Below are 16,235 nucleotides of genomic sequence, written 5' to 3'. Positions count from 1 at the left end.
TTTCCACTAGATAACTTTAATACGGTGCTGCTTGAATGCCCAGACCAAATCACAACCATCCAATATTGTGTTTGGCCTTGTCCATTGTGTAGAGTGATCTTTGGATTTTCTGAATAGTTTAAGGATGATATGTACTGTGAATGATCAGATTCCCAAATGATCTTTGCAATTTTTTATTGAAGAACAGAAAAGATTGGTAAAGTCCTCCCTATCATTTTTTTATTCATTATTTCGGAGAGACTCAGTGCCTCTGAGAATCACTTTTTCAGGGCAGTTTCTAGACCAAAATTTCACCCAGGGCGAGGGTGTAAAAATCGCCCCCACAGTGGAGCCAGGTATAGGTGCCCACAAGTATAGGTTAGCTATGTAGGTGCCACCAGTATGTGTTAATTAGCTAGGTACCTGCAGTATATGTTAGATAGGTAGATGCCCCCAGTATAGGTTAGATAGGTAGGTGTCTGCTGCATAGGTTAGGTAGGTAAATGACTGCAGTATAGGTTAGATAGGTAGGTGACTGCAGTATAAGTTAGATAGGTAGGTGACTGCAGTATAGTTTAGGTAGGTAAGTGACTGCAGTATAGGTTAGATAGCTAGGTGACTGCAGTATAGGTTAGGTAGGTAAGTGACTGCTGTATAGGTTAGATAGGTAGGTACCAGTATAGGTTAGATAGGTAGGTGACTGCAGTATAGGTTAGATAGGTAGGCGACTGCAGTACAGCTTAGATAGGTAGGTGCCAGTATAGGTTAGGTAGGTACCTGCTGTATAGGTTAGGTAGGTAAGTGACTGCAGTATAGGTTAGGTAGGTAAGTGACTGCTGTATAGGTTAGGTAGGTAAGTGACTGCAGTATATCTTAGATAGGTAGGTGCCAGTATAGGTTAGAAAGGTAGGTGCCTGCAGTATAGATTAGGTAGGTATGTGCTGCAGTATACAATAGGTAGGTAGGTGCTGCAGTATAGGTTAGGTAGGTAGGTGCTGCACTATAGGTTAGGTAGGTAGGTAGGTGCTGCAGTATAGATTAGGTAGCTAGGTGCTGCAGTATAGATTAGGTAGGTAGGTGCTGCAGTATAGATTAGGTAGGTAGGTAGGTGCTGCAATATAGATTAGGTAGGTAGGTGCTGCAGTATAGATTAGGTAGGTGCTGCAGTATGAATTAGGTAGGAAGGTGCTGCAGTATAGATTAGGTAGGTAGGTACTGCAGTATAGATTAGGTAGGTAGGTGCTGCAGTATAGATTAGGTAGGTAGGTGCCTGCAGTATAGATTAGGTAGGTAGGTGCCTGCAGTATAGATTAGGTAGGTAGGTGCTGCAGTATAGGTTAGGTAGGTAGGTAGGTGCTGCAGTATAGATTAGGTAGGTAGGAGCTGCAGTATAGATTAGGTAGGTAGGTGCTGCAGTATAGGTTAGGTAGGTAGGTGCTGCAGTATAGGTTAGGTAGGTAGGTACTGCAGTATAGATTAGGTAGGTAGGTGCCTGCAGTATAGGTTAGGTAGGTAGGTGCTGCAGTATAGGTTAGGTAGGTAGGTGCTGCAGTATAGGTTAGGTAGGTAGGTGCTGAAGTATAGATTAGGTAGGTAGGTAGGTGCTGCAGTATAGAGTAGGTAGGTAGGTGCTGCAGTATAGGTTAGGTAGGTAGGTGCTGCAGAATAGGTTAGGTAGGTAGGTAGGTACTGCAGTATAGGTTAGGTAGGTAGGTGCTGCAGTATAGGTTAGGTAGGTAGGTAGGTGCTGCAGTATAGGGTAGGTAGGTAGGTGCTGCAGTATAGATTAGGTAGGTAGGTAGGTGTAGTAGTATAGATTAGGTAGGTAGGTAGGTAGGTGCTGCAGTATAGATTAGGTAGGTAGGTAGGTGCTGCAGTATAGATTAGGTAGGTAGGTAGGTGCTGCAGTATAGATTAGGTAGGTAGGTAGGTGCTGCAGTATAGATTAGGTAGGTAGGTGCTGCAGTATAGATTAGGTAGGTGCTGCAGTATAGATTAGGTGGGTAGGAAGGTGCTGCAGAATCGATTAGGTAGGTAGGAATGTGTTGCAGTATAGATTAGGTAGATAGGTAGGTGCTGCAGTATAGATTAGGTAGGTAGGTGCTGGAGTATATATTAGGTAGGTAGGTGCTGCAGTATAGATTAGGTGGGTAGGAAGGTGCTGCAGAATAGATTAGGTAGGTAGGAATGTGCTGCAGTATAGATTAGGTAGATAGGTAGGTGCTGCAGTATAGATTAGGTAGGTAGGTACTGCAGTATAGATTAGGTAGGTAGGTAGGTAGGTGATGCTGCAGTATAGATTAGGTAGGTAGGAGCTGCAGTATAGATTAGGTAGGTAGGTGCTGCAGTATAGGTTAGGTAGGTAGGTGCTGCAGTATAGGTTAGGTAGGTAGGTGCTGCAGTATAGGTTAGGTAGGTAGGTAGGTGCTGCAGTATAGGGTAGGTAGGTAGGTGCTGCAGTATAGATTAGGTAGGTAGGAGCTGCAGTATAGATTAGGTAGGTAGGTGCTGCAGCGTGGTGGGAGCGGGAATAATAATAATAACTCACCTTTCTTCAGCAAAATAGCCGATCTCACGCTGCTTCAATGTACTTCCTTTCCCGGCATCTGTCTCAGTAACAGCGCCCCCTGTGTTGACATGCGGAACATCATCACAGGGGGCGCTGTTACTGAGACAGATGCTGGGAAAGGAAGTACATTGAAGCAGCGTGGGATCGGCTGAACGAAGGTGAATTATTATTATTCTACCCGCTCCCACCACCTCTGCGCCCAGCTCCTGCCGCAACAATCCAGCGCCCCGGGCGGTTGCACGTATCGCACGCCCATAGAAACGGGGCTGCACTTTTTATACGCAGTGACCTATCGCCAATTAACTTAGATAGCAGATGGTCCACCATTTTCTTAAACATTACACACTTTTTTCTGTCTGTTTATTTTACGTAAAACGACAAAGGTTAAATATTTGATAAGTTTTCTTTGTACTATTTTCAATTAAATAATATGCTCCAATAAGTGTGCTCCAATCCACTATATATTATTACTTCCCAAACAATTCGCCATACGTCATAGCATTGCACTGCAGCAAACAGTGCAATGCTGCAGTTTAATCAATTGTCAATAGAGAGTGATCTATTGAATAGACACATTGGCCTCGATTCACTAACCGGCGCTAGGCCGGTTAGGAGGCCTTAACAGTTAGTGGGCGCAATCCACAGCGTTAGGTGGTTTGCGCCCACAGGACCACAAAAAAGTTAATTAGCTTTCACCTCTTATCAAAAGTTCCTGGGATTTCAAGTGCCCCCACTGACTAGACAGAAACTCATAAAACAGGCTCTTACCAGCCTGGTAGTCTCCAAACCTGACACCTCTAAAATTCTGTCATAATCTCAAGTGTCATAATCTTATCTGTGTTTGTCACAGAGCTGTTTTTTCAAGGGAGAATGAATTTCCAGTAACACAAAAAACCATATTTTTCATATTTCATGGTTTTCTAGCCACTAGGAATATGCAAACTGAACCATCTTTATAGGAGTTACTAAGGTCAGTCTGACACACACACACACACTGAGACATTTTAACACAAATCCAACATACAGCGGCTGAGCTATGCAAGTTCTCAGTCATACTTGACAGTTTACTACTCATGTTTCATATGTGTGAATTCACAACACCTAACTGAATGCAAATATTTAAGCTGTTTATGTTATGACTTATGGACATTGAGAAATCTGTGTACCAGGTATTCTGCCAGATTTTTCTCCCTGGAAGGGGGACTGCTCCAAGACTGGACTTTGCTTGTCATAGCCACACTTGATTGTATCATGTATGGGCACACCATCCAATCATAAATGTTTACTACGCTCGCAGCGTATTTGCCTTCAGAAGCCTTTAGTTGATGAGACCTGAATGGCAACTGTGGCATAGTAAGATGGGATGGGCAGTGTTGTCACAATAGGCTCTTACTACAACCAATCACATTGCACAAATAGTTATGGCTGACATTTTGGTTTCAAAGTCTAACTTACACATATGCGATCATATCTTACACATGCGCAGCAACTCAACAAACTTACTTTTTCTACACGATAAAAACTGCACTAACAGCAGTGACTGGTAAGCATACTGGATAAAGACACCACCGTTGATATAGGAGTCGCAAAACGTGTGTTAGGCGATCTATGTTAAATTAACGTGTATTAAGAACCACTTTTTATGTTGTGCCATGTATGACCATCAATTAATATTGTAATTAAAAGCTTTGTTTTACACCAGAATATAATTACTGAGCCATTAAACCCTCACATTATTTTTTGTTTTCTTCATTGTGCATTCCTGCTATGACTATTCTCAAATGTGCCCATAGCCATGTCTGTACTAATCCCCCCTCTGTAACCTATCCTACAATCTGTTCAATGCCCAATGGGCAAAGATATGCTAACATTGTTTAACGTGTATCTAGTTTAAGAGGCACAATAAGATCGGTCACAAAACCCACAAAATTATCTTGTTAGCCATGACTTTTCCTAAGCTAAATAAGTGTTCCACAGAAGTATTTTACAGTGGAAGTAAAATCTCAGGCAAGATTAATAATACGAAGTTCATTATATTATACAGAAGCTCAGTTTGATACAATAAATATGTTTTGATCCCATATTGAGATCTAAACACTTGACTTGACCTCTTTATGGATCTTGCACATTTCTAGTGCATTGGGTCACAATTCATTACAAGAACACACAGTTTATGTGCTTTGCATTTTGCCTTTTCCAGGAGATGTCGTACTGCTGTAGATTCCTTCGTATTACTGTTGCCAAGTTCAATGAGGCTTCCATAGCACTGGGAAACCAAAAATCTGAACTGAGGAGGTAACACCTCCATTTATAAACTCTTCACCTCCGTCTAGCTGAGGAAGACATATGGAGTGAACTCACAAAGCTGTATAATTTGAAATCTTTTGATTAGCAAGATCCTGAAATCTCTAATGCTGTGTTTTCCAAGTCAGGAGGTACAGTATTCTGAAGGAAATTAGATGTACTTTGTAACTCTGTAATTGTGATTGTCTTTTACAAGCTTTGTAACCTTTTCCGGACATTGGTAATTGAAATATGCACCCCGATTGTGACCGGTTATTCCTGCCAGGGAGTAGATTTAAATTAAATCCTGCTGCTACCGTCGTTCGCACCACCACAGCAGAGCTCCTTGAGTTGGTCAGGAGCAGATTTAATTGGCACCGGACTCTGTGGTCACTCTGAGCCAATCAGGGAAGTGGGCTGCAGAAGCGGGAGGGGGGTGGGGCGTGTGACAATTGGAGGTAGCAGCAGGTGTGTGTGTCAGGTTGCCAGTGGGCCCTGGTTTTGTACCCAGAAGTCTCTGGTAGAGGCCAGAGGCTTCTAGTACTGAAGTGGTTAAACAAAGCTACATTTTTGTTGAAAATTTGACACAAATAATTATGTATGAATACCCTACAAGCCATTTTTCTAATTCATTGTTTTTAAAAACTTCATTTTAATCTGTGGCCATAGTTATGCCCCTGGCTAGGAAGGATGTGTTCTTAGGAGTTGCTGATATGCAGTGAGGAAGTCACATTGTACTGTCCACTGGATTAGTAACAATGTGGTTCAAATAGCATATGTGCATTGCCCTCAACAGGCCCCTTAAGGGAAGTAGAGTGGCCCAGGGTAAAAATACCTCCCTGCCCTTAGGCCAGTCCTCCTCTGGAATGCACCTACAACAGGCACATGCACAGGTGTGCATGCATCATTAATCTCTTTTCTTTAGAGATCCCACCACTGATGTTGATCATAATGGGTCATAATGGGTCACAGAGCTTCAAACAAGCTCTCAAGACTCACCTCTTCATGCTCGCATACCCCCCTACACCAGCACCATAATATGTTCTGTTAGACACCCTCTCAAAAGATGCACCTATTGTCTCCACACCCACCCTTTAGATTGTAAGCCTCTGGCAGGGCCCTCCTCCCTAGTGTTTCCAGCTTGATTATGCAATCTTACTAACAATCACCCCTCTTGTGGACTAGAACAGTCTCTATTTTGACCTACGACACTGTATTGTTATCAAATCATTTGCATGATCTTGTTTTGTTGGGAGTTTCCGTATGTTCTACCTATATGTTAACCCATTTATCTATTGTGCAGCGCTGCGTAATATGTTGGCGCTTCATAAATAATAAAAATAATTTCGCTTTGGCATAAATGTATGAGAGTCTATAGGCATGAGAAAACACAACTTTTCACAAATCCATTGAAATCTATAAACATGAGAAAACATTTTTGTATAGTCTTTCAGCATGAGAGGGCTATATTTTTGCAAAAATCCAATTATCAGCCAGTCCTGTCATTTCAGACTTCAGTCAGTCCTGCCACCTGTCAGCCCTTTCATCAGCCAGTTCTGTCAGGTCAGCCTTCAGTCAGTCCTGTCACCGGTCAGTCCAAACATCAGTCAGTCCTGTCACGTCACCAGTCAGTCCAGACGTTAGCCAGTCCTGTCCTGTCCCATCGGTCCAGTCAGTTTGGTCTGTCCCTCCAGTCCACCTTCTTTCACTCGTAGAGTTCACCCACCTTGACTTGGTGGGCACCAGGCAGAAAAGTAGGTCTGCCATGTGTTAGGGATGAGGACCCATCATCCCTTGTGGGTTGTGCTGGTGAAGACCCGTGCACATTTAGACCCCACCATGCCCTGACAATACTAATGAAATCTGCATTGGCACATTACTTTCAAAATTATAATCATTTGTACTTCAGTTATCATGTGACAGGTGGAGTTCTACCTCAGAACGCAATCTCAGACAATATACACAACATTAACCATTTTGCATCCAGACCTTGTTTCCCACTTATGGTCCAGAGCTGTTTTTACAGTTTAGCTATGTCCTTATTTAATCAGAAATAACCTTATCCCTACTTTTGACACATAAATGAAATATATATATTTTTTTCAAGACAAACGAGGCTTTCAGTGTATGATATTTTTCTTTCAGACAATTTTATTTTCTATGAATTTTAATGGGAAAACAAGGAAAAAGTTAGAAAAAAAACATTATTTCTCAGTTTTACCAATTCCAGTTTCATTCAAATCAATCTCATTCGCTCAGGAAACATATATTCCCATTCACCAATTAGTGCTGCATCAGATAGTGCCAGAAATGTGCACAGGAGCAAGCCTAATCCTGCACAGCACTGCTTCTGCTACAAGGCGTATATCTACTGACTCGTGGCTTAGGTGAAGTCACAGAGGATGTAGATATACTGTAGTGGTGGATAAACTGGTTAAAGGACATCTATCCTGAAAAATGTTATTTTTTGTTAGCGCTCGATACTATTACCATTACTGTATCGTCACAATCACAGAAGCAAGTGCGCTGTGAATATTTATCTTTTTTTTCTAAAATGTTCCAGTTTTTCACAGAGCTTTACAAAAGCTTGGTAGCTTTGATTTGTAAAATAAAGTTGTGTAATCATCTTAAGTCACCGCTACTGCTAAAGGCACAGACTTGTTTCCAAAGTATTGGCAAATACAGCAAAGTCCCTAATATCAGGTGGGTATTGGCTGGTGTCGGTTGTGTGTGTTTGCTGGTTGCTTGAAAAAAGGCCAAAAACAAGCACAAACCTTCCTCTATGCAGCAAAACTACTTACCTACCCTCCGGGCACTGTCTTCTACACTCCCTATAGCTCCCAGCAGCTTTCCGATGTCCTCTGTGTATGGCTGCCGACATGTCGGGAGCTGTGCATGGACGCCGTAAAGCTGCTGGGAGCTACAGGATGCTTAGAATACGGTGCCCGTAGTTTATGCCCTGCAATCCTCCAAAAGTTCTGTCCCCGTTATTGCCCTAAGGCATGACTAGCAGCAAACAAATACCACACTAAATATCCTTTAAGCAATGAAATACCTGATATAAAAATATACAGAATAACACAAATGCTTAAATTAGTAAATCAAGATATAATTTTTTTCATGGGCCACATGAAGGCAGAAAATGCAAATACGGTAGCCACAATGGGTAATATCTGAAGAGTCGGAGCCCTTTTCCACTTGCTACGATTTGTTTCAAAAAGCAGATTGTGGCCATTTTGCCGATCAGCACTGAGATTTATGTTTCCATTTTTCTTGAATCACAATTGTTGGCCTGCAGGATTTTTGATGCGGCACAGTCGCGGTAAGGGGTTGCACGATCGCAGCGGGATTTTGGATGTGACTATGCTTCCTAGTGGAAAAGCAGTCTCAATCCTTATCACCATTTATTAAGCTATGACATATGATATGGGTACCCAGTACTGGATGGATTTCATGTTTCTTCTGCTGCCTTTAATAAACCAATATGGCTACTACCACTATTAAAAATGATCACTAAGCTAAAAATCTAGTGAGCATAGAGGGCAACCACTTCTAACTGATAAACATATCATAAGGGTTATTCCACTGATGAAATGCAAGTTCTTTAATTGAGGTCAGTGCTGGGTCCCACAGGGGCATGGGCCTGGAAGCGTCTGCTACCTGCGCTACCATTTACCAAGCTAATGACACACGCCAAGTAGAGAGATAGTTAATGTTCTCCCAAGATGTGAATAAAACCATCAATAACTCAGTTAACTTTCACAATGACTTTCCCCTAGATTATAAAGACAAAAGACTTCTACTAAGCATAATAAAGTGTGATCTCTATAATTTTCATCTGCTTAATATTGCTCGGTGGCAGAGAGGATATCAACAGGTTGATAAAAGAGCTGTTGCGTAACGTAGTTGCAGTAATTACAAGATGTGCTGTAAATGGCTAACCAGGTCAATCCCCTTATAAAAGAGCTAAATTAACTCTTAACCTGTCTCTAGAAAAGGAAGCTTACAAAACAGCCATTTTGTAACCAATGTTTCTAAGCATGTGCAAAAATAAAGTATGTTATAAAGTTACAGTGTCTCACAAAAGTGAGTACAACTCTCACATTTTGTAAATAGTTATTTTTATTTTTAGCCAATAACAAATATTGCATGTATTCTGCCTCTAGTCTCTGTTTTTACTATCTCTCCTCATCACCCTAAGTGTGTGGTGTTAAGTGGTTTTATCTATTTTTATAAATTAGCTAGCATCCCTGTAAAGGTACATACACACGTTGGATTTTTCCAAATGAACGGTCGTTTGGACGTCAAAACGGGCGTTTGTACAAACAGTCATTCAGCTGATAAGACTGGATTTGACCGATCTGCCGAGCGGATCCGTCAAAACCAGCGTTATCAGCTGTACGACCGTTTGTAAACACGCCCGATTTGACATCCCAAACGACCAGTCGTTCAGATAGCCAAATGACCAGTCGTTTGGAAAAATCCAATGTGTGTATGCACCTTTAGACCCACCTGATGTTGTAATTAAGGCATTTAATGACATTAATTTATGTTTGCAAAACAATGTACAGTAAAACTCCCATTATCCATCTCCAATGGGGATTGGCTGATGCCAGATAAGTGTAGTTTCTGGTTGCTTGAGAGTCAATTTAAAAATCAACCTATCTAAAAACAATACTATACCCCACAATGCATGCTTTCCATAAACTCTGTATTAATCTTGAAATACAGTTATTAAAGACAAATTAAGACAAAGGACAGACTTAACTGCAACAGAGGTTCATTACTGTATAAAGCAGTGCAAAAGGCCAGGCCAGGATTTTTGTTTCTGGTTGCTTGAGACTTCTGGTTAACTGAGTTCTGGATAACAGGGGCTTTACTGTATATCCTTTTAATGTCCAGTGTATATAAGCTGCCTGTTCTAACATCTAATCAGCATTCGAGAATTGAGTCTGAAGAAGGCTTGTTATCCGAAAGCTTCCTCTTTTTCTTCTAAGTTAGCCAATGAATGGTATCATCCTGGTTCAAAACTTCTTGCTTTTAAAGATGGCTAACAGGGAACAATACTCTATTGCTACTATTTTTATAAATATTTTGTTAGATCTTTTCCTGGGACAGCACCGAAGATATGAAACTTTGATACAATGTAAAGTAGTCAGTGTACAGCTGATATAACAGTGTACATTTTCTGTCCCATCAAATAACTTAGAGGAACTCCAGTGAAAACAACATAATGAACAAAAGTGCTTAATTTTTTACAATAATTATGTATAAATGATTTAGTCAGTGTTTGGCCATTGTAAAATCTTTCCTCTCCTTGATTTACATTCTGACACATATCATATGGTGACATGTTTACTGCTGGCACGTGATGTCAGTGGAAGTAGCTGCTGCTTGCTTTTTTGGCAGTTGGAAACAGCGGTTATTTCCCACAATGGAACAAAGCTCCCACAGTGTGATGTCAGCACCATGGTCCTGACATCACACTGTGGGAGGGGTTTCAACACAATATCAGCCATACAGAGCCCCCTGATGATAAGTTTAAGAAAAGGAAAATATTTCTAGTGAAAAGGGGCTATCAGCTACTGATTGGGATGAAGTTCAATCCGTGGTCACGGTTTCTCTTTAACACACAGCCATTAATGTCTAAACCACTGGGAACAAAAGTGAGTACACCCCTAAGTGATCAATGTCAAAATTCTGCCCAAATTCCCTGAGTAAATCAGTGAGGTATTCCATAGATTTAGTCCAATTAGTTTTAGCAATAATCTCAGAAAGAGTAGTAGCAGCAACATTATTCTAATGGGAAGCAATAGACAATCTGGTGGCCGTCAGAATATGTGTGATGAGTCGCATGGGATGTTTCTTAATACTAGAAATGGGTCTACCCAGCAGCATATGAAGAGGATACAGGGGAATCAATACATCAACAACCCGTGAAATCAGGGTCTGGATGACAGTCCATAAAGCTTGTATCACTGGGTAGTACAAAGATATGTTCAAGGTTGCTTGTTTGACCGCATCCCCTCCAACAACAGTTGTAAACCTATGGATACATGTTAGATAATACATCTGGAGTCCTTTACCAACTGAAGAGCAGTTTATAAATATTCTCTTTGACCTCTTTGCACATAGAAGTAACTTTAGCATTATTCCAAATAGAGGTCCAATCCTCTAGGTGTGCCCACCATTATTTTAATATACTGCTTTAAAGGACCACTATCGCTAAAAAAAGTAGGCAGTTAAAATCTGACAGAACCGACAGGTTTTGGGCCAGTCCATCTCCTCATGGGGGATTCTCAGGGTTTTCATTTTTTTCAACAGCATTTCCTGAACAGCAGTTAAACTGCCAAATTAGTAAAATACCAGCCAACCCCCCCCCCCTCCTCCCCAATCACTTGCACACTATTTTGTCAGTTACACTTTGCAACTGCTGTTTGGGAAATGCTGTTGAGAACAAAGATAATTCTGAGAATCCCCCAGGAGGAGATGGACTGGCCCAAAACATGTCAGTTCTGTCAGATTTTAACTGCCTACTTTTTTTTCGCGATAGTGGTCCTTCAACGCTTTCGGGGCATGGAGTTAACTGGAGCTTTACAGGTTTCTAGGGATGGTTGGATACGCCGACTTCCTATTCTGATGGACTTCAGTATTCCAAGAAGGGTCTTTCTTATTTCAGAATTTACCATTTCTGTGGATTGGAGGGGGGTTGCTATTTTTGTCAATAGCAAAAACCTCCTCACAGTCTTGGCACTTGGTATTCTGCTGATTTCCATTTTCCGTGGTACAATACTGATGCTCAAAATAATCCAATAGTTTTGAGTCTTGTGATTGGCCCAAAAATTCTGAATCTTGGTAATGTGGTATTCCATAGAAATCTGATTTTCACACTCCAATGTCCTCTGCTCATCCCTACAGGTTTCCACTGGAGTCCTATTTCACTACTCTATAAAGATAGAATAAAATATTTACAAAAATTTGAGAGATGTACTCCCTTTTCTGAGATACAGGTTTTCTACCTTGTGCATCACAGCTCAGTAACTCTGCAAAACCCTTTACATCAGCCCAAGCTATAGCTAAAATGTATAAGAATGGCATAGTCTCTATGCAAAACACCTTTTAATTTATGCAAGGAATTTTAACACTCTGCTGTGTCATTTTGTGTTCTGTTGGCTGAATGACTCACGTGCCCCTTCCAGAAAAAGGCCACACGTGATGTGAGTCAAACATTACTGAAATATTAGTCTGTTCTTGCTACCATAGCAACAAAGGTCACTTTTCAGAAGTTTTCAAACATTATTGACACTTATCTCATACATAATGGAGGGAAGGTCAAATAGCACAAGCTCTTCAAGGTGAGCTACCACTAGAAGGTATAAGCAGCAATTTCACTTTAAATCCATTTTGTGAAAAAGAGGAGAATTTGGGTTTATAAAAGCTGGTATTATTCTAAAGTGAAATACACGTCAGGACAAAGGCTGTGATCATTCTCATGTTGATGGGCTGCTGCATTCAGTACAGAAGCTGCTCACCCGCTAAGCATCATTCTTGGCCTTTAAATATGGACAGACCCTAATCTTAAGAAAAATAAAGGTTATCAATGGCTTGAGCTCCTGGTCAATTAGTGCACTGGCCCTTTAAGAGGACAGCAATACATACCTAACAGGCTGACATCTTAAGTAATGTATATGAATACCTATATTTGTAAGCAACGCTCTGCTGCTTTAACCACTTCCATGAAAATGGATGTTTATAATTATAAATTACCTATTTGTGCACTTTTATTGCAAATAGGACATTTATTCAATTATCCTGCTAAAGTATGCGTCATAAGCATGCTCATGTTTGTGGCACGAAGTGGTTAAAGCACACCTGTAGTGAGAGGAATATGGAGGCTGACATATTTAATTCCTTTGTAACAATGCAGATTGCCTGGCTGTCCTATTGGTCCTCTACCTTTATTACTTTTAGCCGTAGACCCTGAACAAACATGAAGATCATCAGATGCTCTGACTGAAGTCTGACTAGATTAGCCACGTGCTTGTTTCAGGTGTGTTATTCAGACATTACTCCGGCCAAATACATTAGCAGGACTGCCAGGCAACTGGTACTGTTAAAAAGGAAATAAATATGGCAGCGGGCATATCCCTCTCACTTTAGGTTTCCTTTAAAAATGACCCTGAACTGGAGATTGGTGTGGAAAGTAGCATCTTCTGGATCTAATGTAAAGGGGCCCTTCTGAAGCACCAAAGAGATTGTGAGCCCTAGTTCACACCTTTTTGTGATTTTTTGGGGGGGAAAATCCCTGATTTACAAATATTGCCAGATTTACTAAAATTGATCACAAAAGCGATCACTAGTAATTTTGCAGACTTCTGATCACTAGATATAGAAAGTAAAGCACAAATAGTTTTAATCATCACTGATACGATACTCTGCAAGTTAACTGAGTCACTTTGGCAGTTTTAGCGAACCATCCTCATGCATTGGCAAAGGACACCAGGCATATTACTCAATCACATGGCAGGTAAGATGTGGGCATGTGAAAGCCAACTTTTCAATAAGGCAGCTTAAGCAGCCCTGAGTCATACAGACAGTCAGATTTTATCTCCAAACTGATCTGCCAAGAGCAATCAGAAACGTGCACGCCATGGATTATAGACACTTTGAGCATTATCATTGCCTGTTCTTGTTGTTTGGCCAAGAAGTCCACCTTTCCCAACACCTACAACTGTAAATATATTTTCTATTATTCTGACTTCTTTCTCAGGAGTATCACAATTCCTGGAAATGATCTTGTGCCCTTGCCAACCAGATTAACCTTAATTTGTTATTAAACTATCATTCAGTGCCATGGGTCAGGGTGATTCTCATTCACTCTGTAGGGCTTTCAGAATAATCCCTGGCAGCATAGGCTTTCACTTCCTGATTAAATTATAGGAACTTGCTGTTTGTAATCAATACCAATAGCGCTTATCTTCAATAGGATTAGCTTTATAACATGGTTTTAAGATTATTGCCCAAAGAATCAATCACTACTTCAGCAAAGACAACCCCTTTTATAGTGAGTGATGAATACAGTGAAACACATTTCCCAAGAGATGTTATGGTCCCAGTATACACCAACGTGTGGACCAGTGAGGATGGTCCTATTGTTCCTTTTTATCTGTCATGATCTATTTCACTTTCCATGGGATGTTGCTAAGCAAAGTCTTGTTACTGTCGTTATGATGATAACTGTATCACAAGCATACCTAGGACGAGGAAAAAAAGTTTTGTTTTTCTCCAATATATAAATAGCCAAGCACGCCGATATTTAAACCATTAATAAAAATATAATCAGGGTCTGCCAGGGTATCACAAGATCAGCAATTCCAGGGACTACATTACCATATTAATCTGAATTTCTTTATTAAACAAGCATGACACTTTCGCTCTCTCAATTCATTAGGAGCAATTATTCTACTTATTTACCGGGTGGAAGAGATTAGAAATATGCAGTTTCTGTTGCCAGTCTTTCCATCAGAATCAGACTGATAAAACACATTATAACTGAAAGCTTTACTATGCAATATCTCCATTAATTATTTCATAGGGGGGTGGGGAGAAAAATCTTTTCTCTTTTTGTTCATCATTATAATGAGAAAGGCAGGACAAATGATAAAAAAATAACGAGGGTATTACTGATCATGGTCATAGAAATAGCAGAATATATAGTATATGAAATTAATAAAAATCTTACTCCGTTGAGAGATGTAAGGGGAAAAAAATATTTGCCTAATGAATAGTTCAGACGTCTTAATTTTCTGAATGAGTAAATAAGCATGTTGGGCAGATCTGCATTTCATACACTGGCTAATCATAAAAGCATTACGCTCATCAACCTCATGCAACAATGGGGATAGCTGAAAGCAATCACCGGTGTTCATTCTGTCCTATCTCTCAGCAAGCAAGGAAGGTACAATAGCAGGACACCTTACTTACCTCAACTTCTTTGTTTTTCTCCTTATTTTTCCCCATTGAACTTCTTCCATTGCTGGCAGTTTCCCGTGCGGGGACTACACAAATCTGTTGCAGGGGCATGTTGCCGGGAAGGCAGGTAGCCAACACCTGATTGGTCGCTTATTGTCTTCACTCCCCCTGTGTAGCCCACCTGTATAGCAGCTCATATCCTTGATTTTCCCAGATCAGTTCTATGTACACAAAAATAAAAATGTAAAAAAAAAAAAAAAAAGATATTACTGGAAAAGAAGGTTTGCAAGAAATCTTGGTCTTCAAAAAAAGCATATCATGAAAAAAATCTGCAGTCGAAAAAAAGGCATAATCCAGCTAGTTTGAAGGTAATAAAAAAATAAATAAAAATAAAGATGAACACCGCAAGTTCTAAGTAATATTCTCTGTCATACGAACACCCTTTCACTCCCCTAGGAGCAATGTGCAATTCAATTTCTATAGTACCTAATAGCTGTCATGGAAACCAAGGAAACCTGGGTCTCATAGGCCATTATTAGCAAGCGCTTTCTCTAATGGCACAGACTTCCACATTTGCAGCCGCTGCCACTTCTGCTTTTGTTTCCCAGTTGATTCCCCAAGAGGCTAGTGAGCACCCAGAGACACTGCATCGTGCTGACTAGGTAAACAGGCGTAAGGCTGAAAAGCTTAGTGCCCTATTTTGGAGCCAAATCTCTTCCTTGAAAAGCGCAGAGAGCTTGCTGTATCGTTCAGGCGTCTAATCTGCTTAGGTCAAAGGATCTGCCTTCAAGTGAAGGAACAGCAGAGAGGGAATCAGGTGTAAAGAGGAGAACCACACTGACAGGAGCAATGTGGTGTTCTGAAGCTGAATCCACTTGCTGTATTGTGTGTGTGTATAAGACATAATCAGCAGCTGCGGAACAGGCAAAATCAACAGGCACTGAAGGATGGGGGGAGAAAAGCACACAGACACATGCAGCCCGGGCTGTTCACATGTTACACTGGCAAGCGAAACGTTCTACACATCTCTATAAGCGTGGCATTTAAGGCAGCTGCCTCTGTTCAAATAACTAGCATTAACTTTTGCTTTGTGACACATTGATGACATTACCTGCTGGTGCTGCTGATTAAAATGCTGATTTGTGAAGTGGTCACATTGTCATAACGATGCAGTGACACACAGGAAAATGAAGGTGGCTGAGTAATAAGCGTTAACACAAAAATAGCAGCTACAGGGGTGGACACTTAGCAGGGCCAACTTCTCCGGAGGTTATCGGCGAGGCATCTTCAGAAACAGACTGGAGAGAAAATTAAAATGATGGGATTACAGTGAAAAAAAAAAAACCCTATCCTGTAATTAATTCGTGGCTCCTATTACACAAGTAAATAACAGAGAGAACATCGATACCTAAATTAATTTCACCGCGAGTAA

At 40.7% G+C, this 16,235-nt stretch overlaps 1 protein-coding gene across 2 annotated transcripts in view; it reads right to left on the bottom strand.

The window, feature by feature from the left end:
* The window catches only part of MARCHF1 (membrane associated ring-CH-type finger 1), a 313,731-nt gene extending 298,075 nt beyond the window's left edge, over positions 1-15,656 (bottom strand). Inside the window, exons 1-2 of one of the 2 annotated variants that reach the window (XM_068278841.1) lie at positions 15,290-15,656; positions 14,816-15,024 (exon numbers count right to left, since the gene is read on the bottom strand). In XM_068278841.1, coding sequence (XP_068134942.1) covers positions 14,816-14,914 — 99 coding nt within the window. In that variant the 5' untranslated portion in view covers positions 14,915-15,024; positions 15,290-15,656. Of the gene's footprint in view, positions 1-14,815 lie in introns of both variants that reach the window. The other variant, XM_068278840.1, reaches the window with a different exon arrangement.
* Between the last annotated feature and the right edge of the window lie 579 nt (positions 15,657-16,235).

Source organism: Hyperolius riggenbachi, chromosome 1, assembly GCF_040937935.1.
Source record: "Hyperolius riggenbachi isolate aHypRig1 chromosome 1, aHypRig1.pri, whole genome shotgun sequence".
NCBI classification, from domain to species: Eukaryota; Metazoa; Chordata; class Amphibia; order Anura; family Hyperoliidae; genus Hyperolius; species Hyperolius riggenbachi.
Note: the sequence above shows the minus strand (reverse complement) of the source record. Positions and strands in the feature narration are given on the sequence as shown.